This window comes from Eumetopias jubatus, unplaced genomic scaffold (genome assembly GCF_037043125.1).
Source record: "Eumetopias jubatus isolate StellerSeaLion01/CBP00866 unplaced genomic scaffold, mEumJub1_p1.0 scaffold_6, whole genome shotgun sequence".
NCBI classification, from domain to species: domain Eukaryota; kingdom Metazoa; phylum Chordata; class Mammalia; order Carnivora; family Otariidae; genus Eumetopias; species Eumetopias jubatus.
The window spans coordinates 81,392,987-81,419,795 of NW_028274812.1; the positions used below are offsets into that span (position 1 = coordinate 81,392,987).

General features: G+C 38.0%; 1 protein-coding gene and 1 pseudogene across 4 annotated transcripts in view; one reads left to right on the forward strand and one right to left on the reverse strand.

Moving 5' to 3' along the window:
• SENP6 (SUMO specific peptidase 6) overlaps positions 1 to 22,091 on the reverse strand; it is a 109,977-nt gene extending 87,886 nt beyond the window's left edge. For 3 of the 4 annotated variants that reach the window (XM_028097628.2, XM_028097627.2, XM_028097629.2), the window contains exons 1-3: positions 21,407 to 22,090; positions 2,237 to 2,330; positions 4 to 64 (exon numbers count right to left, since the gene is read on the reverse strand). In XM_028097628.2, the coding sequence (XP_027953429.1) occupies positions 4 to 64; positions 2,237 to 2,330; positions 21,407 to 21,458 (207 nt within the window). In that variant the 5' untranslated portion in view covers positions 21,459 to 22,090. Of the gene's footprint in view, positions 1 to 3; positions 65 to 2,236; positions 2,331 to 21,406 lie in introns of all 4 variants that reach the window. The other variant, XM_028097626.2, reaches the window with a different exon arrangement.
• LOC148164099 (protein LSM14 homolog A pseudogene) lies at positions 3,535 to 13,575 on the forward strand (annotated as a pseudogene).
• Positions 22,092 to 26,809: the final 4,718 nt, after the last annotated feature.

The following is a 26,809-nucleotide window of genomic DNA, read 5'->3' on the forward strand; positions in this document are numbered from 1 at the left end:
TGCCTTTTTTCCTTTTGAGGTCTCGGAATCCTCATCTTCATCGACACTGAGTAGATTTGCCTCACTACATAGAAAATAAAGGGGGAAAAAAAATCTTAAGTGACAATTACAACCCATCCATTAAATTCAAAAGTTTTATTCTCTTTGCTTACCCAATTCAGGGATCAGCCAAATTTTTCTATAAAGGGTAAATTAAGCTTTGTAGGCTATACAGTCTCTATACCAACTACTCTACTATTTTAGTATGAAAGAAGCCATGATCATATGTGTGGCTGTATTACAATAAAACTATTAACAAAATCCAATGGTGGGCCAGATTGGGCCCATGGACCTATTGTTTGTTGACCCCTGCTATAAACAAACATATAATTTTTGTTTCCTTAACTGTAGATTTCATATATAGTCACTCATTTTTCCTTTCTGTCTTAGATTTAAAATTAGGGGATAAGAACAGAGAAACAAAATAGAGAAAAAACTGGTAAGAATACTTTAGCTGATGAAAAAAAAAGTAATTCCAATAGTGTTACCACAGTAAAATAGTTATACCTTTGTAACTCTTAGAAATATCAACACTAGAATGATTGGCCTAAGACTCTAAAAGATCAGACTGATACATCTATTAATAGTTCATGTTAATCTCAAGATCTCAAGATATTAAAAAAGCTGAAGCTCCTAAGGATCCTCATAATGATGAGCCAAAGAGTGTAATTCATAAATGAAATATGTAGAATAGGTAACACTTTAAAATGCAAATTTTTTTACATAATCATGACAAATCTAACAAAGAAAGTCAAAATACATTCTTCTAAAAACAACTCTGCAGAGCTATTTTTAGTAAAATCCTAGCTATTTATTATAAAAATATAAAATGTTTGTTACATTATTGTTTATACACATCCCAACTTTTTTTTTTTTTAAGATTTTATTATTTTTTTTTATTAGAGAGAGAGAGAGACAGCGAGAAAGGGAACACAAGCAGGGGGAGTGGGAGAGGGAGATGCGGGCCTCCCACGGAGCAGGGAGCCCGATGCGGGGCTCGATCCCAGGACCCTGGGATCATGGCCTGAGCCGAAGGCAGTCGCTTAACCGACTGAGCCACCCAGGTGCCCCCCAACTTTTTTAATACTAAAAATTCTCTCCTTCCAAACATTTTACAAAAATGTTTAAAAGGTGACATGCTTTCTACTCAATTTCAGATTTAATTCCAATTTTTCAAAACTACATAAATACTGTCTGTAATAAAAAATTATTTTAAATTTAAAAATAGAAATAAAAAAAATAAGAGAAAGACAACCAAAAGTACCAATTTTAGCTGAGAAACTTACCAGTTCAAAGCTCTCTTTCAAATAAAAGTTCACTTCAATTCAATATCTCATAGATGAAGGCACATAAAAGTGGTAATGGTGAACGAAGCTGTTCCCCAGACAGAAGTGAAGTTCCCACAATATTCAGTCAATATACTCTGAATGACTTTTTGTGTAAAAAATTTTAAAAAATACTTATAGTTTGGTAGAACTATATGTATTTATATATAATGTGCATATTATATATACATATATATTTGTGTATCTCTGAATTAGTGCTAGCCAGTGGAAAACCAGATCAATAAATCAAGGCACCTAACAGCAATGGTGAATTTGCAATACAAATTTCATGATATGCAAAAAGTTCTATTAAAATGATCATTTAAATTTTACAAAGCAGACATTTCAAGTACACTAACAAAGTGTAATGAATACTTTGTTTAATTTCTGTCTGGATCAACACCTGTGTTTATCATTTAAATTGTTTCTGCTCTCTCTGGTGGTAATGTATCTAAGATGGATGGGACAACTATGAAGAAAGATACTATAGGACTTAAACTTTCACACAAAACTCAGGAGCTTTAATCTGGGTTCACTTACTCATGATAAATGGTAGCTTTTCATATCACTGCCTGAACAGAATGTCATTAAAAAAAAAAAAGCCCAATTTCTTTAATTGAAAATCAATACTCAATTTTTAATTGTAAGATTATATGTATCACATGCACATATTTACACATTTCAAAACATGGAGAAACATAACAGCAAAAATAATGAAAAACTGCATTTTTTTCCCTTGATGCTACTGTAATAGACATTTTTTTTTAAAGTAAAAAATACCATACTCTTAAATACTTCCAGGGTATATAAATCATTTTTTAATGAAATGTCATTCTTATAAAATATCTGAGGGGGAAAAAAAAAGTTCTTACTCTTTATCTGTATCTCCTTCACTTTCGTCTCCATGATCAAAGCTCCAATTATTTTTAAAACCTCCATCTCTCTTAGATTCTGATCTAGCCAAAGCTGGAAATAAAAACAAACTGAGATAAGTATTCAATAGAGCTACAATATAAAATAAAATTAAGCATTTCCTAAGCTCTTTGGTTAGTCTAAATTTTCTTAATTTTCTTGCTTTTTGACTATTTCTTATAAATATCTTATTTCCTCTAAAATGAAAAAGAACACATTAAAATCTGTTTTCACTAATTTACAGTTGTCCATATGCATGAGTGTTACCAAGAAGAAGCCCAAACTAGTAAGATACAGTAAAAATGGGGTGAAGCATATGATTATGTATGAACTATATAAAAATCAATCCAGTATCTCCATATTTAATCACTGATCCTAGAAATTAGTACCCGTTAGTTATCTTGCCCTATTTATGAGAAGTATATCCAGACCACTAGTCTTTTCGTTACTTCAGTCAATCATCTCTGCCTTTTAACAGAAGAGAAACTAGGTTTTCGGCATTGACAACATGGTGAACTTGATGTCCCGGCAAACTCTCTAGATCAGAACACCAAACATTCTCACAGTAAGTTTAAAAAAAATTTTAAGTGCATGGCTGAAACCCCCTGAAGCCATAAACAACTAGGAAGTGTGAACTCAGAGAGATAAATGAAGTTCTGAAGCTGGCATTTGTCTTGGAGTCATATGATAAAAACCTGATGTCCTAGAACTGAGGCTTTAAAATCAAGTTTGGGATGCCAGCAAGATGAGAGGTCAGACTGAAGACCAGAAGACCTGAAGGGCAACCTTCCAACTAGGTGAACAAGGGGGGAAAAAAAAACAAAACTGAAAAACAGTGGAAATAATTATGATGTCTTGTCTTTGCTCTGGATTTTAGGGTTGATATTTACCCCATGGTTAAAGAATTCCTAACCATAAGCTCATAATTACTCAGGTTTGGGCCCAGAAAAGCCTATAATTAAAAGAGTCTCACAAGAAAAGATGCTGAATATATCACTAAACATTAGGGAAATGCAAATTAAAACTATTATGAGACTCTACTTCCCACCCATTAGAATGGCCATTATTTTTTTAAAACATAAAATAATAAGTACTGGTAAGGATATGGAGGAACTGAACTTCTATGCATTGCTGGTGGGAATGTAAAATGGTGCAGCTAACATGGAAAGTATGGCAGTTTCTCAAAAAGTTGAACATAGAATTTACCCTATGATCCAGAGGTCCCACTTCTAGGTATATACCCAAAATAACTGAGAGCATGGACTCTGATACTTGTACACCAATGCTCATAGTAGCATTAAAAATTGCCAAAGGTAAAAACAACCCAAATGTCCATCAAAAGACGCATTAATAAAATGTACTGTATGCACGTACATGTACACACACACACACACACACAGGAATATTATTCAGCCATAAAGGAATGAAATTCTGATACATGCTACAAGGATGAACCTTGAAAACATTACAATGAGTTAAACTAGACACAACAAATACTATATGACTCCACTTGAATGAGGTATTTAGGATGGGCAAATTCAGAGGCAGAAAGTAGGGTAGACGTTAACATGGGCTGAAGAAAGAGAAGAATGGAAAGTTATTTCTTAACTGGTACACAGTTTTTGTTTGGGTTGATGCAAAAGTTCTGGAAACGGGTAGTGGTGATAGTTTACAACATTACTGAAGTACTTAATGACAATCTAAATCGTACACTTAAAAATAGTTAAAATTGTAAACTTTATGTATATTTTGTCACAAAAAGCTATTTTTGAAGGGAAAAAAAGCCTCTCTATGACTAACAGAATCAAATATAAATCCTCTCTAAAAAAATAAAAATTTCAATACAAGCCTCAAAAAGTTTCAAAGAATATGAGTTTACAACCAAAAATATCATGAAATAGGAAGGAACAAATCACCATGACCAAATCTGAAACTTCTTCACATGCATACTGGAATTGGACAAATAATAAATAGTATATAATAGAAGCAAGGTTTCTCCCTGTCAGAGAAAGAGGTTACAAATAAGCAACAGAAAAAGAAAAAAACTACAATGAATTCTATTCATTCTACTGGTACTAGAGTTAAGAGTTATCAGTATGAACTCATAGTTCTTTGATATACATACAGATAGATAAAAGGAACACATACAGGTATGTCTTGTACCATGGGTTAGTAGTATGCAGAACTAAGGCTTTGTCCTCTGAGAGGATCTAGAAAACAGTGACACTTCAATGGCAATAAGCACACTTAGAACCAGATCTTGATTTCTAAATAACATTCTCTTATAAAAGGAGCCTGGGCTCCTAGAAGAAATAACTAACTGTAGGGATGGGGCAGAGAAAATACAAGATTAGTCCAGAGTATTCTGTATGCCAGAAAATAAGGAGGTCCATTTTTTTAAAAGATGGGGTAATGTCAAAAAGGTTTCAGGAACCAAACTGAACCTCCCAATAGTTGAACAAAGGTGAAACAATTTTAGCAAAAATAAACAACAGTACTGGATTATAACCCTCAAAAGAAATATTCACAAATCCATACTGACATAAATGACTTAATAAATAAATAAATGGGGAGAAAAGACCTATCTTCCTTTTTTTTTTTTAAAGATTTTATTTATTTGAGAGAGAGAGAGAGAGAAAGAACAAGCAGGGGGGAGGAGCAGACTCCCCACCAAGCAGGGAGCCCAATGTGGGGCTTGATCCCAGGACCCTGACATCATGACCTGAACCAAAGGCAGACACTTAACCAACTAAGCCACCCAGGTACCCCAAGACCTATCTTCCTTAAAAAAGAATTCCAGGGGCGCCTGGGTGGCTCAGTTGGTTAAGCAACTGCCTTCGGCTCAGGTCATGATCCTGGAGTCCCGGGATCGAGTCCCGCATCTGGCTCCCTGCGCTTCTCCCTCTGACCCTCTTCCCTCTCGTGCTCTTTATCTCTCATTCTCTCTCTCTCAAATAAATAAATAAAATCTTTAAAAAAAAAAAAGAATTCCAAATGATAGAGGCACAAACTCTTTCCCATAAGATGTGAAACTTAATTCCCCTTCCCTTTAGTATACACCAGACTTAGTAACTCACTTCCAAGAACTGACTACAGAAAGGGGAAAAAAGTAAATTGACAGTGAAAAATCTTTTAACATCAAAAGTGATGTCTTATTCATAGGATATACTGTTTAATATGATGTGATGAAAATGCCACTTCAGCTCTGTGGTCTTCTTCCCAAAAACTCATAATGCCAGCTTAATCATGAGAAAACATCAGATAAACTCAAACTGAAAGACAGTCTATGAAATAATTGACTAGTATGCTTTTAAAACCATCAAGGTTATGAAAAACAAGGAAAGATTAAGAAACTGTACACATCAGAGGAGACTAAGGAGATGTAACAACCAAATGCAGTGTGGTATCCTGGACTGGATCCTGGAATTAAAAAAAGGACAGTGAAACAACTAGGGAAGTTCAAATAAAGTCTGTAGTTTAGGTAACAGTACTATACTCATATTTATTTCCAAGTTTTGGACAAACGTACTATGATCATATAAGGTGCCAACACTATGGAAAGATGCATAAATGGCATACAGAAACTCTGTATAACATCTTTGAAACTTCTCTACAAATTTAAGAATTATTCCCCAAAAAGAACTTTAAAAAAATCAAATGTAAAATGAACCCGTTTTTTAAAAGAGATGGTTAGGGGGTGCCTGGGTTACTCAGTCAGTTAAGTGTTTGCCTTGGCTCATGTCATGATCTTGGGGGTCTGGGATGGTGCCCCAGGTCAGGCTCCCTGCTCAGCCGGGAGTTTGCTTCTCCCTCTCCCTCTGCCCCTACCTCTCACCCCTGCTCATGTACGGGCAAGCGAGTGCATGCTCGGTCTCAAATAAATAAATAAATAAATAAATAAATAAATAAATATCTTTTTAAAAAATAGAAAAAAGATGGTTAGGTGAAAGTTATCCTATCAAGTAATAAACTATAATGATTACTAGCTTAATAAACACTCATAATCCAGCAACTAGTATCAATCAAATGAGTCAGGCAAGTTAATCAAAAAAGCCACTAGGCAGCAAAAAGTCAAGAACATTTATTACTTACACACTGAAGGAACTAGGGCTCTATACCCACAATTCTAACAAATCTAGTCATATGATTTCCTAATTGACAGCAGATTAGAACCTACAAATGAATAAATGAGAGAATAACCTCATGAAAGTGATTACTGTCAATAAGAAAATAAATTATAAAATGCAAACACATTTTAAAAACATGAGTTTAAGGCAACTTGGAGTAAGAACAAAAACTTAAATCCTCAAAAGTCTTTGAGAGTATTACCACATTTCAATATCCTGCTATGGTTGGCATTAGAAATAATGAGAGTAGAAAATTATGTCCACTATACTCCACTTATGAAACTGAGTGGAAGGAGAGATAAAGGCTGAAGACAGATCCCAGTTAAGTATCACAAATTAAATACATGCATTTTTCTCCACACCCTTCACTAATGTAGTGAGAGACTACTAGGGGAGTAGGAGATACAGGCTTCCTATTATGGAATGAATAAGTCACAGAGACAAGACGCCCCTTAGGGGTGCCTGGGTGAAGCAGTAGGTTAAGCGTCTGACTCTTGGTTTTGGCTCAGGTCCTGATCTGAGTCTTGAGATCCAGTGGAGTCGGCTTGGCTCTGTCCTTCTCCCTCTGCCCCTCCCCCGGCTCATGCGCATGCCCTCTCTCTCTCAAATAAATAAATCTTTTAAAAGGCACAGCATAGGCAATATAGTCAATAGTATCATAATAGCATTGTATGGTAACCGATAGTAGCTACACTTGCGGTGAGCATAATGTATAGACTTGTGGAATCACTATGTTGTACAGCTAAAACTAATTTACTATGTGTCAAATATTCTTCAGTTTTTTTTAAAAAAGGAAGGGGCCAAACACCTTAACAGACACCTCACCAAATATATAAAGATGGCAAATAAGCGTATGAAAAGATGCTCCACATCACAGGTCATCAGGGATATGCAAATTAAAACAATGAGATACTTCTACACACCTAGGTAAACTATGGAACACTGACACCACCAACTGCTGGTGAGGATGTGGAAAAATAAGAATTCTCACTCATTGCTGGTGAAAATACAAAATGGTACAGTTTCGTGGTTTCTTGCAAAACTACACATACTGTCACCATACAGCAACTGCACTCCTTGGTATTTAAGGAGTTAAAAACTTACCTCCACACTGAAATCTGCACACAAATGTTTATAGCAGCTTATCATAACTGCCAAAACTTGTCCTTCAGTAGGTGAATGGATAATTATGTGCATCCAGACAATGGAATATTATTTCCCTAAGAAGGAATTAGCTATCAAGCCATGAAAGACACGGAGGAAACTTATACGCATAATACTAACCGAAAGAAACAAATATGAAAAAGCTACATACTATATGATTTCAACTATATGACATTCTGGAAAAGGCAAAACTACGGGGACAGTAAAAAGATGTAGTTGCCAAGAATGTGCTGGGGAGGCAAGTTTGAAGGATGAATAGGTGGAGCGCAGAATTTTATGGCACTGAAAATACTCCATATGGTATTACGATGATGGATACAAGTCATTACACATTTGTCCAAACCCACAGACTCTAAAACAACAGGAGTGAATCATATTGTAAATATGGACTTTGGGTGATTATGATGTGTCAATGTGGGTTTATTTAAGTAATCTCTACACTGAACACGGGGCTAAAACTCACAACCCCAAAATGAAGAGTCCCACACTCTTCCACCTGATCCAGCCAGGTGCCCCTATGTCAATATAGGCTTACCAACTGTAATAAATATACCACTCTGTTGGGAGATGTTGATAGATGTGGAGGCTATGTATGTGTGGAAGCAGTAGTAGTATGCCTTTCCACCATACATGGAAAATCTTTGTATCTTCCTCTCAACTTTGCTGTGAACCTAAAACTGCCCTAAAAAAGACTTTAAAAAAATAAATATTTTGCATGGTTAGGAAAAAAGTCTGTTTTTTCCAGTTTCCTTGAGATATAATTGGTATGTACCACTGTAAATTCAAGGTGTGCAGCACAGTGACTTGACTTACATGTATTGTGAAACGATTACCACAGGAAGTTCAGTTAACATCCATCACCTCATATAGATAACAAAATCAAAAGTTCCTTTCCTTGTGATGACAGCTGATCACATAAAAACTCTTAAGAACTTTTCCTGTGATGATTTACTCTCAACAACTATTAAAAAATACCACACAGGAATGTTAACTATGGTCATCATTTTGTACATTAAATTCCCAGTACAGGAAGTTGTACCTTCTGACCACCTTCTCCAAGTCCTTTACCCCTCTCATTCCTTGCCTCAGATAATCACAAATCTGATCTCTTTTTTCTAGATTCCACATGTAAGTGAGATCATACAGTATTTGTCTGTCTGACTTATCTCACTTAGCATAATGCCCTCAAGGTCCATATATGTTGTCACAAATTGCAGATTTCCTTATTTTTTATGGCTGAATATTCCATTGAATATACGTATACCACAACTTCTTTATCCATTTATTTGTCAATGGACACTTAGGCTTTTTCCATGTCTTGGCTATTATAAATAATGCTACTATGAACATGTGGGTACAACTCTTTGACATAGTGTTTTTCTTTTTTAAGTTTTTACATACAGTGTAATATTAGTTTCATGTGTATAATATAGTGATTCCACACTTCTATACAACACCCAGTGCTCATCACAAGTACATTCCTTAATCCCCATCACCTATTTAACCTTTACCCACCTCCCCGACACTGTTTCCTTCAGATATATTCCCGTAAGTGGAATGATGAGTGATAGTTGAGCACCTTTTCATGTACCTATTTGCCATATGTATGTCTTCTTTGGAAAAATGTCTATTCAAGTACACTGTCCATTTTCTTTCTTTCTTTTTTTAATGGTGCCTGAACTCACAACTCTGAGATCAAGACCTGAGCTGAGATCAAGAGTTGGATGATTAACCAACTGAGCCACCCAGATGCCCCTCTTTTGTCCTTCGTCCATTTTTAATTGGATTACTTGGAGGTTTTTGCTAATGAGTTATAGGAGTTCTTTGTATATTTTGGATATTAATCCCTTATAATATATGATTTGCAAATACTTAATGAAGTCTTTAAAATATTTTTTTAATGTAAAGGAAACATAATATATATACTACAAATAGATTTCCAAATTCTGTTAACCCAACATGTATACCTGACTGGCACTCCTGCTGTCATAAAAACTAAAGAACAGTAATAAATAAAAAAAAAAGTTATAATACAAAGGACAAATAAGACCAAAGGATGTCTTACATCACAAAAAGTACAAGTCACTGGGGAAAAAACAACAAATGACTACAGTACATTAAAAAATTCTGTTCATAAAATTATCCCATTCATTAAAAAAAGTAATTTCATAAGATATATGCTCAATTCATATAACTCAACCAATCCAATTTACTACCCAGTAATGAACCCCAACATTCCAAAAGAAAAACAAAATAAGCAGAAAATATGAATAAGCAATTAAGAACAGAAACACACACATAAAAACCCCCAAAGCACAAAAATAAACTTAGAGGGTATTTTGTTTACTTATGTGCCCAAGCTCACAGAGTAGGGATTAACTCTAGGTTGGCACTCAATATTTTTTTTTTAAAGATTCTATTTATTTATTTGACAGAGAGACAGTGAAAGAGGGAACACAAGCAGGCGGGAGCTGGAGAGGGAGAAGCAGGCTCCCCACTGATCAGGGAGCCCGACACAGGGCTTGATCCCAGGGCGCTGGGATCATGACCTGAGCCGAAGGCAGACGCTTAACGACTGAGCCACCCAGGCGCCCCTGGCACTCAATATTTTTTAAATGTTGAATGAACGATGAATAGTTTTTTTCTTAATGCAGCAATAAAGATACTTAATCTCGCTATAAACCACAGTATTATAAATTAAAACCACCATCTGATAATCCCACAGACTAGCAAAAAGTAAAACATCAAATGTTATGAAGTGGGTGATGATGTGTATAAACTGGAAACTTATTTTTTTAAATAATATTCTTTTTTAAGATTTTATTTATTTGAGAGAGAGAGAGTACACACGAGCAGGGGCAGAGAGAGAGGGAGAAGCAGAACTCCCTGCTGAGCAGGGAGCCCAGACATGGAGCTCGATCCCAGGACCCTGGGATCATGACCTGAGCCAAAGGCAGATGCTTAACCAACTGAGCCACTCAGGCACCCCTAAACTGGAAAACTTAAAAAGTGTTAGTTAAAACACTTTGGAGATCAATTTGACAATATTTACATGAAGCTGAAATTGCACATGACCTAATAATTCCATTGCTAAGGGCTACATTAGATCAGGTGTCAGCAAAGTATGGCCCTGCCAAATCTGGCCTCCTGCCTGTTTTTATGAGGCCCATGAGCTAAGAATGGCTTTAACATTTTTAAATGGTTGGGGGAAAAATCATGTTTCATAACACATGAAAATTATACAAAATTCAAATTTCAGTGTCCTTCAAGTTTTACTGGCACAGAGCCATACTCATTTGCTTATGTCTCATCGATGACTGCCTTCTTGCTAAAATAACAGCATTGAGTAATTGCAAAAGGGAGTGTGTTCAGACTGTGCAGTATAAAATATTTACTATCTGGCCTTTTACAGAAAAAGTTTGCTGACCTCTGCCCTAGAGAAACACACACATGTGCACAAGGAAAAGTACTTTTAAAAAATTTCATAGTAGCAATATGAAACATATGACGGTATTCATAGTAGCAATGTATGTAACAGTAAAAAGGTGGATACAACCTAAATTTCCACAGAGGTATGTATAAACTGTACTATATTCATACTACGAAATCCTAAATGGCAATGAAAATGAAAGTACCGGAACTAGTCTCATTACATTAATCTCTCAAACAATGCTGTAAGAATGAAAAATTTCTGGGGTGCCTGGGTGGCTCAGTTGTTAAGCGTCTGCCTTCGGCTTGGGTCATGAGCCCAGGGTCCTGAGATCGAGCCCCACATCGAGCTCCCTGCTCTGCAGGGAGCCTGCTTCTCCCTCTCTCCCATTCACCTGCTTGTGTTTCCTCTCTCACTGTCTCTCTCTGTCAAATAAATAAGTAAAATCCAAAAAAAAAAAAAAAGAATGAAAAATTTCTGCAAGTTGCAGAAGAATACAGAATGTGATTCATAAAATGTTCGAAGATATGTGAAATAATTCACACACACACAGTTTAGAGATACATACATAAAGAGTAAAGTACATGGAGTGCCTGGGTGGCTCAGTCGGTTAAGTTTCTGACTCCTGATTTTGGCTCAAGTCACGATCTCAGGGTTGTGAGATCAAGCCCCACATCAGGCTCCACACTCAGCCTGGAGTCTGCTTGAGATTCTCTCTTTCCCTCTCCCTCAGCTTCTCCTCCCCACTCACACATACACTCTCTCTACAATAAATAAATAAATCTTTAAAAAAAAAAGAAAGAAAGAAAGAAAGAAAGAAAAGAGTAAAGTACAAAGAACTGCATGAGAAAACTACCAAATCAAGGACGGTAGTTACTCCGAGAGGCAGAGGATGCAAAAAAGATAGGGATCACCCCAGTTTCAACTGTATTGGTAATGTTTTCTTTAGGCTAGTAAGTAGAACATGAGTTTTTGATACACCGTTCCTAGGAAATATTTCCTAATAATTTTTAAGCTATCACTATAAGGTTTTACAATAACGAAAAACAGGAGGGGAGCCTGGGTGGCTTAGTCGGTTAAGGGTCTGCCGTCAGCTCAGGTCATGATCCTGGAGTCCTGGGACGGAGTCCTACATCAGCAGGGTTCTGCTTTCTCTGCCCCTCCCCCAGCTCATGGCACAAGCACTCGCTCGCACGCGCTCTCTCTCTAATAAAATCTTTAAGAAAAATGGGACAAATTTTTTAAAACGATCACTGTGACAGAACTTCTGCAACTTAAAAATATAAAAGCAATAATAATAAAAAGACATAAAGAGGAATTAAATGCAAATGTCAGAAAAATCTCAAAGCAATTTCAGGTGGCTCTATAGCAGTATAGCCCCAGTCTTTCCCAAGAACCTGTCAGGATTCTCCAAGGCAGTCTCTTGGAGCTCTGACCCACCATGTTACAAGTCTGAGTACCTGCTGAAGAGACCATGTGAAGAGGCCTTTACACTAACTACATGGAGAGACAAGGGCCTACCTTTCCATACCCACCATTGTCAGACATTTGAATGAAGCCATCTTGGAACCTCCAGACCAGCCAAACTACCACTGAATAATTCCCACAGATGCTACATGAAGCAGAAAAATCACCCAACTGAGGTGATTTTCTCTATAAAACCTTTGTACTTAGGCACAGAAGACAGACCAATAGATTATGCAATACTAATCTCAAGATGAAGTCTGAATATATTATATTGTTGGGAGTGATATGAAATTAAACTTCTCTGGGAGCAACCAAAACCACATATTCTTTGCCTCAGGATCCAGCTACTGTTCAGTGTTCTCTTGGTTTATCTACCTACTTCTTCATTCCATTCAGTGGGTCTCTATGGACCTTTCGGCAGGATGCCAGCATACATTTAGTTTTGTCCAAGGTCATTATCAGGCAGCTGTTTGGTGCTGTTGGTGTTTCTGGAAGCTCCTTGATCTTCTATAGAACAGAAATATCAAGTGGTGGTATCTTATCCAAAGTAATGCAGTTGGTTCTATCTTTACACAGAAAACACAATTCTAAAAATTCAGTTATCTCAAGCCCGATGTACACAAAATTCCAAAGCCTGGAAATGGACAACTCAGAAATGATCGTCAGATTGTTCCTTCTGCTCCAAAGAAAGGCGAGATCATCAGAGTAAGAGAAGGTGGCAGTATCCAGGGAGGTGGACCAATGACACTTTAATTCTGAACATGAAATGCAGAATTCAACAAGGAAAAAATTGAGAGTTTCACAGTAAGCTTAAATTAGAAGGTAAATTTTAGAAACAGATAAAGCTTATAAACGGTGAAGACAAAGGAGACTCAGGAGTTGGTACTCAAACTGAAGAAATGCTGATATTCTCAGACTTAATTGCTATTATGACAAAACTAGACCATTCTTTGATAAATGTCCTATGATGATAATAGAGAATGGAGACCAACCTAGGGTGAAGAAAGGATTAAATGCCAAAACATTTGGAATCCCACCTCATCCAAACAATGGCCATAGGAGTTATGGAGACAGAGAAGATACTATTTCCATGGAGGCAGAGTCAAGGTAGTATCTTCACCATGTTTTCAAGATTTAGTGGCAGATTCATACATAGGAAGTTGCGGGGTAGGAAGTTTGCAGATTTTTGAGTGAGGAAAGACAACAAGGTTACTTCATAGTCTACAAAAAGTCTCAAGGAATTTCTAGCTCTTTATGTCCTGAAAAATGGCCTAATTTTTGCAAAAAATGAAAAAGTGAATTTACTATTTACTGGACACAAATACTGCTTTTTTTTCTCCTTGCTCTATTTCAAAGATTATAACGTAGTTAATGTGTGTGTGTGGGGGGGGAACCCAACCATATTAAAAACCAAGCATGGGGCGCCTGGGTGGCTCAGTTGGTTAAGCGACTGCCTTCGGCTCAGGTCATGATCCTGGAGTCCCGGGATCGAGTCCCACATCGGGCTTCCTGCTCAGCAGGGAGTCTGCTTCTCCCTCTGACCCTCTTCCCTCTCGTGCTTTCTATCTCTCATTCTCTCTCTCTCTCTCTCAAATAAATAAATAAAATCTTTAAAAAAAAAAAAACAAGCATGAAATGTATTTGAAATAGCAAAAAACAAAAAACAAAAACACCCTCCAAAGGCAAGATGAGAATATGGTTTATTGTATTACTAATCAAGCCTGTAACCTCAGATGGCCTCAAGGCAATTGTTAACTTGGACTAAGGCAAAGTGTCTAAATGTCCCCATTTGCCTAGGATTGTCCCATTTTAGCACTGAACATCTATCCTCAGGAGACAAGAGGTCCTAATTTTCGGTGTTGGATGCAGAAAATTCTGTGAAGTACAAAACCTAAGATAAACCAAAAAGTGGAGGCTGAAGCAACACCATTTTTAGTGTCAAATGGATACTGCATAGTTTATCTACCTTCCGTACTTGCTGCGTTTGTTTTTTAAGCTGATGATGACCATAATTTGCAGTTCACAATAACAGATCACCATCCATGCTGCATCATTCTAAGCAATATATACAACTTAGGTGGATTGTAATTGTGACCGTTAATAGTGTGTCTCTGACTTTATATATTAACTCTTGTGTTTTGTATTGAGATAGTTTAATTTTTAATATTATAAATAGTGTGATTATGTTTCCTAAGAGTTTAGGTAATGAAAAAGAGAAAGATTACAGTAACAACTCCCATAACCCAGACAGCACTGAATGAAAGAAAAAAGGAGAGTTTCTAACATTCTTCCTCTTTTCTTCTTACTTACGCTTACCTGGATTCAGAAATTCTTCAATCAGTCCCTTATCAAAAAAGTATCAAACCAATGGCTGTTTATGTTGCTATTTATATCTGTGAAACAAATTACAAATTGTGTGGCCAAGATTGTTCTGTCTTTCTGTAGCTAACCAAATTGCCCAGATATCAGAAACTTTTGGATCTTGTAAGAACCGTCACTTTCAAGTTTAGGAAATACTATGACTTTGCTGAAAGAATTAAAAAAAAAAAAAAATACCAGGGACTCCTGGGTGGCTCAGTTGGTTGAGTGCCTGCCTTCTTCGGCACAGGTCATGATTCCAGGGTCCTGGGATCGAGTCCTGCACTGGGCTCCTTGCTCAGCAGGGAGCCTGCTTCTCCCTCTGCCACTCCCCCTCCTTGTGCTCTCCTCTCTCTCTCTCTCTGACAAATAAATAAAATAAAATCTTAAAAGAAAAAAAACACCAGGTAAATGGGAGAGGAAAGGTGGCTGTGTAGATTAAAGAGGACTACAAATTCTTTGCATTCCCACTGAATGGTGGCCCACTTCCCCTCCCCTTGAATTTGGGTTGATTCTGTGACCTTTCTGCCAACAGATATGGCAAAAGTGGGTAATTTCTGAAGTTGGGTCTTAAAAACTTTTTTTTTAAAGGTTTTATTTATTTATTTGAGAGAGAGAGAATGAGAGCTAGAGAGCACGAGAGGGAAGAGGGTCGGAAGGAGAAGCAGACTCCCTGCTGAGCAGGGAGCCAGATGCGGGACTCGATCCCGGGACTCCAGGATCATGACCTGAGCCGAAGGCAGTTGCTTAACCAACCGAGCCACCCAGGCGCCCTGAAGTTGGGTGTTAAGAGATCTGTGACTTCTGCTTTTGCCATCTTAAAGTGCTGCTTCATCAATAACTGGTAATTCATTCCCCCTAATTCCCTATTATTTTTCCTTCTCCTGTCCAGCCCCTCTCTCAAAAGCAAAGTAGGTAAAAGGAAGAATGGGTGAAGAAAAGGGTTAAAGAAGGGAGGGAAAGAAGGAAGGAAATGCTGAAGGAAGTTAAGGCTGTTCAGATCCCAAGCTCCATTTCTGATTTTCCCACCGACTTCTTCTAGGTCACATAACCCCTCTACAACTCTTGTTTTCCTCAAATACTCAACATCGTTTAGTAATGGCAACAGAAACAATCAACTTATGGAAGTGTAGATATGTGGACTATATAATTTTATTCCCTCTTGCCTCTCTGACTACACCAGTCAACCTATACTATCAAGAACAATCAATCAGGGGCTTAGTCACTAGAGCACACAACTCTTAATCTCCAGATTGTGAGTTCAAGCCTCACATTGGGTGTAGAGATTACTTAAAAGATAATAAAATGTAAAAAAAATCTAAAAAACCCCACAACAATCAGCTAGTACCTAGAAAAAGAAGGTCGTAAGTGAAAGAAAAACAATAAAACGAATTCAAATGAAAGTGAAGGCAATATGAAAGAGAAGGAAAGCAAGAAAAGGAAGTTCTTTTTCTCTTTTCTGCCTACTAAGAAAATCAATATAATATCAACTAACACATAGTGCTTGGGATTATATGCCTGGAATTGTTCTAAGAATTAAACATATATTAATACATTTAATGTTCATGACAACTTTATGAGGTAATTACAATTACTATCCTTGGTTCACAGATAATGAAAACACAAAGAGGTTAAGAAATCTATCCAAGATCACAAAACTAGTAAGTGGTAGAGCTAAATGTTGAATCCTGTCATTCTGGCTTCTGAGTTCATGCTCTCATTGCATTTCTAATGAAAATGCCATTCTAAGTGATGTTCTACTCTACTGTTCCATATGAGTCCAGGAAATCAATTCAACTGGGATGAAACCAGGAAATAAACATACTTAAGCACGGAATAAATAAAGAATGATAGTGTGATGCAGTTTCTAAAAGTAGTGCTATCAAAAGGAGCAGGGATAAATGGAGAACTTCATGGTGTGTTCCACTTAGCAGATGGAAACTTAAAGACCTTGCTCACGTTCATGGAATGCCAATCATTAGAAGAAATTGGGCTTTAGTTCAAGAGATCCTATGAAGTATTTACAATCCCCAGTAAAACTGACAAACTGATTGGGTTATTATAGTTATATGTATAATAAAAGTATGGCTACGGGGAAATAGAAAACACTTTTCATTTGGAGACTTAATAGATTTTGCTGGTACAGAGGGCAACAGTGCCATAGTTCAGCATCAGGCTTTTCAAGCTAGTGGACAAAGTCCAAAAGGGAGCTGGACCCAAAATGAATAAGAAAACAAAGTAGTTATATATGTATACACATGTATGTATATATATACACATACATACAAAAGGGAAGACCAAAAAAAAAAAAAAGGAAGAAAATATTGGTGAGGCAATTAGTTGGTAGGAAAAAAAAAAGGCAAAGGGAAAGAAAATTGGATATAAGACCAGTACAAAAAAGAAGGAACAAATGAGAGAGGAAGTAGATTTGTTAAGAGGTTCCACAGAGGAAAAAAAAGGGGGGGAATTATGAAAAGAAAAAAAAAGTTACAAGAACAAGCCAGTTACTATCATCTTTGCCCTAACTGATCTTGCTGATAATTTTTGCTCTTCTCTAAAGCATCCTTTTCCATGTGGTAGCCAATGACCTTTTGGGGGAACAAATCTGGTAACACTACCTCCAGTTTCATCTCATACCATTCTCTTTACCAGCATCACACTGTCCTCCTTTTAGTTCCTTAAACATGTCATACTCTCTATTTTATTCCCTCTGCCTGGAAAACTCTGCCTTTCCACCTTTCCTTCTCCTACTCACCTTTCAAAGTGCCCTAATTAGATCAAATTCTTGTTATTATAAATAATTCCTTTTGTTGTGCCCGACAGTTGTAATTTTACATTTACAAGCGTGATTATTTGATCACTGACTCTCATCACCCATGGAGAAACCATTTCTTTTCCCCCTTCATCACTGTGCCTCTCACACTACCTACAACACTGCAGTTGCTTAATAAATACTTGTTGAATGAATGAAGGAAAAGAAAAGAAAAACCTGTCAAGATATTATCACATGTAGAAAAGAGGTATAAGAAAACCTTACATGTACAGAAGAGAAGGAAACAGAGAAAGTTCAATGTGAGTTGTAGCATAATTAAATTCATACAATTTTAGTGAGATACTATACTAAAAAAATTAAGTACAATAGTAGCCAGTAGGTCTGCTTTTCCCTAATGAAATTAGAAAAGGAAATAGAATTAACATTTTACTTAGTTATAATAAAACATAATTTAGAACATGGATGACAAACAGGCATCTCAAACTTAATTTGACCAAAGCAGAGCTATAAACTCATTCCTCTACCAGACTACTCCATTTCAGTAAATGGAATTACCCCCCCCCAACACCTTCAACCAAAACTCTAGGAGCCATCTATGATTACGCCCATACTCTGATCCTCAAAATACAATCCATGAAGAAGTCCTGTAAGCTCTACATCCAAACATATCTTCAGTCTATCCACTCTTCCCCAGTCTCCACTGCTACCAATCTAATCCAAGCCCCTCTGATGGTTTTACTGAAGTATAGTTAACATACAATGTTATATTAGTTTCAGGTGTACAACACACTGATTTAACAATTCTGTAAACCACTCAATGTTCACTACTATAAGTGTAGTCACCATCTGTTACCATATAACATTATTACAGTATTACTGACTATATTAACTACTGACTATGCTGTACTTTTCACCTCCGTGATTATTTTATGACTGAAAAGTTTTTACCTCCTCGTACTTTTTATCTACTTATCTATTCTAACCCCTCTGTTTTAGAGTACTCCAATATTCTAACTCATGTCCCTGCTTTTACTATTCCTCTTCTCTAATTCATTGTACACAGAACAAAGTGATTTTTAAAAAGATAAATCGTATCATGACACCCCTTGGCCCCAAATTCTTAAATGACTTCCCACTTCTTAGAATAAAATAAAAATTCATCACCTTGCATGATAGATCTGCTGCCTCTCTTTCTTATCATCACTCTCTTCCTTTGCTTGCTACATTTCAGCCATAATGACCTCCTTTTTGTTTCACAAATGGAACCATGTATCATCTCGAAACTTTACAGGCATCATCCTCTCTGCCATACTCCAAAGTATCTCATAGTTAAGGTTTTACCTTAACTAAGGTATCACCTCCTCAGAAGGGCCTTTTCCTGATTTTAATACCATGTAAAATGGCTTTTCCACTCCTTTATTGCTCTGTGTATTTCTTCCAGTCTTTTATCATACAGCTATCATCTTATTTCATTAACAACAAATTGTTCCAAGTTTAAGAAATATGATGGTGAAAAGACAAAGCCACTCTTTTCATGGAGTTTATATTTTAGTAGGATTGAAAAACGAATTTATCAAGTGATAAGTGCTATTATGAAAAATAAAACAGTATAAGGGAATACCATGTGTTTGTACAGTGCCTAGCACAGAATCAGCCTATAAATGCCTGATAAGTAAATGAAAACCTACTTCAGTTTTTCAGTAAGTCTACCAGGGAGTAAGGAAAGTATACTCTATTGATGTTTAAATATTAAATCCTAAGGCCTATGGGGAAATATTTTGAAAACACAAATATGGTAGTATAAGACGTATGGCAAGTTACAGTGGAGTATTTTATTTTATTATTAAAAGTGTAAAGAATTAAACACAAAAAATACTAGCATCATTCAATTTATTTAGAAAGATTCAGTACAATATATAAAAATCAGATATGAGAAACTGAAACCCTTACTTTCTCTTATGTTCATATTCTAACAAGTTACATTTGCTTTCTTTATGAGAATGCTAAAGGACACATGGTGAAACTCAAATTTATTATAACTGTACATTGCTAGACCCTTAAGTTTGATTCAACTAAAAGCAACAGTTTGAAATTCACAATCAGCCCTGTATTTGTTGGCTTTATTTATGCTCTTTCCATCCTCCCTATGTTCATCTAGTCAGAATTTAAATTGAATCAGAAGACTTAGAAGTCCAAAACTTACTGCAGTACAAAAATACAATCATCTGCATACTGAATGTACTAAGTAAGCATCAGCAAGCCATCTTTGGAGGTTCCAATATCAAAACAAAAAATAACAGCACAGCACCACCTGTACCACAAGCTGCACCACTCTCAGTCTCTGATAGGTTATCTATTCTGGCCAAACAAGAATGGAGGTAGAACGGGGGTAATATGAAATGAACCCAGAAAAACTTAGAAGCTTTCCACATCTTCTTACTAGGAATCGCATATAAATCTCTCATCACCTTTAAGATTGTTTTTTCTTTTTTTTTTGCTTTACTATACTCAAGGAAGAATTAAGAAAATTGAGCTTTATTTCCCTATCCACTTATGTTATGCCCAATTCGTTCATTAGAGTAATACTGAGGACCTACTGTGGTCCAGGCACTGCTCCAGGTGCTGTTAATAAAACCGTAAGCAAAGCAATACCTATTCCTCGACACCCTCTTATAGAATACCTGTACTACAGTTAAGATACACTTTCTTAATCCAGAAATGTTTCTAATTATTTTTAAAAAGTATTGCTTATACTGTATATGAAAATCATCTCTGTGAAATTATCCAGAGTGGTTAATACTTTTTAACAATCACTGCACAGTACACTAATTTTTCTAAACATATTTATAAACTCAATTTATATTTAATTTAGTGTAAACACTGAACCCGTAGTCAAATTAAGCAATGTTAACAGTCAAGTTCCTGGGCCACAACCACAACGAATTTACCCGTATTTGGAGGATCCTTATTTATGTGGGCAAAGAACCAATATTGTTACCCATTACCACCATTCCCAACAATAACAGCTTTTCTTAAGAGTTACTTAGTCCACCTACAGCAAATGTTTAACTTTCCCTCACAAGTGAATAAAAACGGAACCAACCAAACTTTGTCTATTAGCTTTGGTGACCGTCCCCAAATTGACACTGTGAATCTCTTTCTCTACTTTCAGATAAATTATTTTATAAAATATCTTTAGCAAAACACATTTCGTAAGACCATCAGACATGGCCAGACTTAATCTGAAAACTGGCTGCAAAAGGAAGCCTGAAGCTCTGCGAAACAGAAAGAGCAGAGGGCGTATATAAAACATACCCAAGTAGGGGCGCCTGGGTGGCTCAGATGGTTAAAACATACCCAAGTAAAACTACTTCTCCCCTCCCTACTTAGACTGCCCCCCAATTTCACCCGACTTTGGCAATCTGAAACTTTCCATGAACACCAAACAAAATCTGAATGCAATCTGCTCTCATCCTTAGGCCACCACCAAAATATTTTAAAATGTCAAAGACTTAACCCGTGCACTCTCGAAGGACACCCACCAACTCCAGCTCGCATCTGGATCCACCCGCGCCCTCTCGGCTATGTCTGCCCAGGCCAAGCCCCCGGCACCGGCGGACTCGAACCCAGCGCGCTCGCAACACATTCCCTCCCCGCCATCGCCCCAGCAGCCCCCGCCCCCCAGTGCCTCTGCCACCCCCACCCCCCCAAACCCACCCAATGCGAATAAATGAATATCCGGAGACCGGGGGGGGCACAATTTCCTGATTTTTCCCCACCCCACCCCCTGCAAGGGCAGAAATAGATGTACCTTCCAGAAAAGTAATCTCCCCAGCGCTGCCGCCGCTCTTGCCAGCCGCCATCTTCCTCCTCCCACGCCGCCTCCTTCTTAATCCATGGCCCACACCACCGCCGCGCTCGCCGGGATGAGGGGCCGCGCCGCAGGAGGGTAGCCGCCGCAGGGTTGCGGGCCTAGAACTCGGCCGTCAGGGGGGCGGCGCTCCTACGTCCAGATGGGCCTACACAAAAGCAGGCTAGGCGCTCCCGGGCCTATCCGCGGGCTGGCGGGTGGCGAGGCCCGCGGCCTGGGCTTCTCCTCAGGCCCCTCCGGGGGAACGCGAGCGGCGACGACGGCGACGGCGCTTCCCGGGCCCGGTTCCTCTCGGCCCACGACTCCCCATCCACCGCCTACCCAGGCCGCCTGAGACGCTCTCCCCAGCCGCGGGCCCCAGGAAGAGAGGCTGAAGGCGAGCACACAAACACACCTCCCTTCGTCCCGGGCCGTAAAATGGCCGCAGCCGCCGCGCCGGGGCGGCGAGGTCTTCGCGACCGTCAGGCGCCCCCAGGCCCTTCGCTCCCTCTGCAGCCGCCGCCGCCGCCGCCGCTACGGCTGTCCGCCCACCCCGCCCAGGCGTGTATGCATCAGCGGAGGCCTCTGCGACTGTCCATGTGGACAGGGGTGGGTCTCCTCTGCCACCGCCTCGCGTCCGTCGCCACAGCAGCTCCAGCCGCCGCCGCCGCCGCCGCCGCCGCCGCTCCTCCCCCACGGGCGCTGGAGCTGCCGCCCGGCTCCCGCCCCCACCCCGACGCCGCCGCCCCCCCTCCGGAGCCCGGGCTCCGCTCGCGAGCAGAGCGGTCTGCAGCGCCGCACCGAACACCGGCCTGCGGCTCCCGCCGCCGTGGCTCCCGGTAGGGCCGGCCCCGCGCCGCGCGGACTCGGCCTGGACACGTTTCGCCCAAAATCTCGACCGCCGAGGGCCCCATGGCAGACTTGGTGTGTGAGCGCTTCTAAGCCAGGCCGGTCATGAGTCTGGTTTTTGCGGCACCACAATTGCCTAAAAAACGTTAAAAGTTCCTTTCTTTGACCAGGCCTTACAACTTAAACCATAGCCAACTGATGAGGGAAGCTACAGTGAAGTAGTGTAATCACATGTTTAAGAAAATGATTTGTGGTCCTCATTCATTTTTTAAAAAGTTTTCAAAATAATTTATCAAGATTCTACAGTATACTTTGGATGACAATGTAAAAAAAAAATGCTGTCATATGTGCCTAAGACTTCAAAAACCATTCCCTGCCTTACAAGTCAGGCCTTATAATGAATGGCAGGTTATTATATCACGTTTGCTCTTCCCTTTCCTTTGGCTTTTTTAAATTATAAAAAATACGACATTCTTTAATGAAAAGCCGGTATACAGAAAAGGACAGAAGTTATGCATAGTTCCACCACCAAAACTCAATTCCTTTAAGTGTGTAGTCCTCTAAGCAAACATTTTTCTTAAGTCCCTCACTATCCCTCTTTTAAAAAACGAAAATCTCTATGTGTCAGTGAAAATTCAACAGCTGTTAAGACGATGCAAAAAACTGATTCTGTGCAATCTTGAGGAATGAACTGTTCTAGTTTAATTGTCCTGTTAGCCAAGGCATAAGCAGAAAACCTTTTCCTTTAAAACTTCTTTAAAGGGTGCCTGGGTGGCTCAGTTCGTTAAGCGACTGCCTTCAGCTCAGGTCATGATCCTGGAGTCCTGGGTTCGAGTCCCAGGATCGAGTACCACATCGGGCTCCCTGCTCAGTAGGGAGTCTGCTTCTCCCTCTGACACTCCCTCCTCTCATGCTCTCTCTCTTAAATAAATAAAATCTTTAAAAATAAATAAATAAAACTTCTTTAAAATCTTATTCTAAAATGAATAATCTTTCCTGATTTAGTAAAAGTAATATAATGAATATAATTTATTATACTCTGTTATTTTTGTTGTTTGAGTATACTGAATGATCTAGTTGTGATGCTTTATGACATAGAGTCTGTGCCAGTGACAGTATAATACTGAGGCGTGTAGATAATAGGCAGATGTGGGTGACTGGTCTCATTTGTACAGACTCCAAAATGCAGTTTTAAAAAATAATCTCTGATTTAAAAATACTCTGATTTAAATAAAATCTCTGATTTAAAAAATTAAAAAAACTTTTTTAAAAAACAAATTAAATTAAAAAAAAAATTTAATCTCTAATTAAAAATAGTGGCTTTGAAAATGGGAAAGGTACCAGAAGTCAAGAACTGTGGGTTGCCTCTGGAAGCCAGCTTCCAGAAAAGAAAAGGCAAGGAAACTGATTCTCCCTTAGAGCTTCCAGAAAGCAAAGTGAGCACCTTGACTTTAGCTTATGGAGACAACATGTTGGACCTCTGACCTTGTAGAACTGTAAGATAATACATTTTTGTTAAGTTGCTAAGTTAGTGCTACTTTATTACAGCAGCCATAGAAAACTAATATACATATGGAATGGGAAACAAAGTGGAGTCTTATAAAAGATGTCTTTTAACCAATCTGATTTAGGATCTTTAAGACAAAGTCCATTGTTGTATTTTGTGTGTGTGTGAATTTCAGCTAATTTCTATGGGAACACATAATTCCAACTTTAAAAGTGTGGCATCAAAATCACTTGGAAAGGCTTGTTAAAACAGATTGCTCTACCCCACCCCTAGAGTTTCTGATTTGGTGGGGCTGGAGTGTGTCTGAAAATTTGCATTTTTAATAAGTTCCCATGTGATGCAAGATGCTGCTGATTAGGGGACCACATTATGAAAACCACTAGATTAAACAATCTCTACATTCCTTTCCATTCAGTTTAATTTAGTCTATGAGTCTGCAATTACATGTGAAATGATCAGTGTCCATATTCCAGTATAAGATTAAAGATATTTTCAGGAATCACTACTCTTCCATATATATATGAACCTTATCAATTAAGAATTGACAGATATCATGTATCTATTTAGGTATTCAGCCTAGAAAACTTCAGATTGAGGACATGTCCCTGAAATGTAGATATATTTAGTATACTTATAAACACTCAATTAGTAGCCCTTCTTTATACATATATTTTGAATGACACCCAGGGATGTTACTGAGAAAGCTTTTGAATATTAGAAATACGACTAATTACAGAACCCATTCTCTGAGTTACATAGTCAATTTTTTTTTAAGATTTTATTTATTTATTTGACAGAGAGAGACACAGCAAGAGAGGGAACACAAGCAGGGGGGAGTGGGAGAGGGAGAAGCAGGCTTCCTGCTGAGCAGGGAGCCCGATGCGGGGCTCGATCCCAGGACCCCTGGGATCATGACCTGAGCCGAAGGCAATCGCTTAACCATCTGAGCCACCCAGGCGCCCCTACATAGTCAATTTTTATTAAAAGTCTAGCATGTCTTTATTGCTTAAATTTAGCAAATTTTATTGAGATGTAAGCTAACTTGTTAGTTATCATATTAAACAATTTAATTCTGGCATAAAAGATAAAAAGATAAAATGGAGAAAAGTTAGACTGTTTTAAGCTTGAATGCATGTGTAATTACAGTGGATGTAATAAGCTACTTTATTTTTTCTAATTATTCCATTAAAGAAAATTTAGAAAAAAGGAAAAACAAAACAAAGCAGGGTCCTGCCACCCACAATTCTAATTCTAATGCCCTATCTTCTCCGATGTCTTTTTACTCAGTCTGGTCACCCACTACCAAGTTTAAACCCTGGACCTACTCTTCCAAACTCAGTAATGCAAACATCCCATCTCCAACCACAGTGGTCAATGGCGCTAACCAAAGGACCAACATCAGCAAGTCTACACAATCATCCTGTGCAAACAGAATTCAGAGGAAAACAGAATTAAGACCGACTACAGGATCGTTTGGAAAGATACAAGAGCATGAGACCCTCCCCAAAGCTACTCCTCTCCTGGGGTTCTTGCTCAGTACAAAGTGTTGCCATCCACCCAGTTTCACAAACTAGAAACCTAGGAATCACCCTTGACTTGCTTTTTAAATTAAATCTACATCCTTGAATATGTCTTGAATCTGTTCACATTTTTCAATTCCAATGAGCCCACCCTAGTCTTAGCCACAATCACCTCTCAGCCATACTACTGTAATAACAGCTTCAAACAGGCCATTCCATGTTCCGTACCCATCCTCTAATCCATTTCTCACACAAAAGCTACAATGATCCTTAAAAAAAAAAAAATCACATCAAAGCACCTTCCTGTTTAAACCATTCAAACAAAGGTTTCCTGTTGCTCTTAGGATAAAATCCTAAATCCTTACTTGATCTACTGGGCCCTCCCTAACTACTTCATGAGCCTCGTCTTAATAGCATTTTTACCCTCTTAGTTAAGCTCCAACCATTTTGTATTTCTTTCGGTTCCACAAATCCTTCATCTTCTTTTCTACTTTAGAGCCTTTGAACATGTTTTATCCTCCATCCTCAATGCACTTTTTGTCTAAATAGAGTCTTGCACCAATAGGTTAATACATATCTCCTGAATGAATGAACAAATGAAAACAACATATTTAAAATAATCTTTGCTAAGGAAAATTCAGAATCATGGAGTTCTAGAACCTGGATTCCTTAGAAACCGTCTAATTCAATCTTCTCAGAAGTCCAGCAAACGTCTTTGCCCTAAATAACATTGTGGTAGAAATCTATGATAAATACCCTAAAAAGGATCAGCAATCCAGATGTGAACCTAGGGCCTGGCTTTGAAGATTACAATGCTGAAACAACTTTTAAGGAGGCCAGGAACTGACAGAAGGAGCACTTGTAATGGATACATAATAACAAAGCTTTCTCTCTGTATATGGCTACAAATTCTTCTTTTGTATCAGGGCTTTCGGTTTCCTCTATTTTAGTCAGATTTAAAATGTTGCATATAAAACTATGGTTGACCCTTGACCAACTTGGGTTTGAATTGCATGGATCCACTTATAATAATGTGGCATTTTTTCAATACAGTTACAGTATTATAAGTGTATTTTCTCTTTCATATGATTTTTTTCTTATGATTTTTAAGTTACATTTCCTTTGGTCTAACTTATTTTATTGTAAGAATACAGTATATAATACATATAACATACAAAATATGTGTTAATTTACTATGTTATCAGCAAGGCTTCAGGCAATAGTAGGCTGTTAGTGGTTAAGTTTTTGGGGGATCAAAAGTTATATGCAGATTTTCCGTTGCATGGGGGCATGGGTGCCCCTAGCCCCTCCCTGCCTTGTTCAAGGGTCAACTGTACTTGAATAAATTGATTCATATTTTATGCTGGTAGAGCTTAATAGTTATTAATAAAACAGTAGCCCAGTTTAAATATATATATTTCTTTGAAAACACAATACTCAATCTTATTCTTTTAAGCACTAAAAAGCACAGTACATAGTCCATGACTA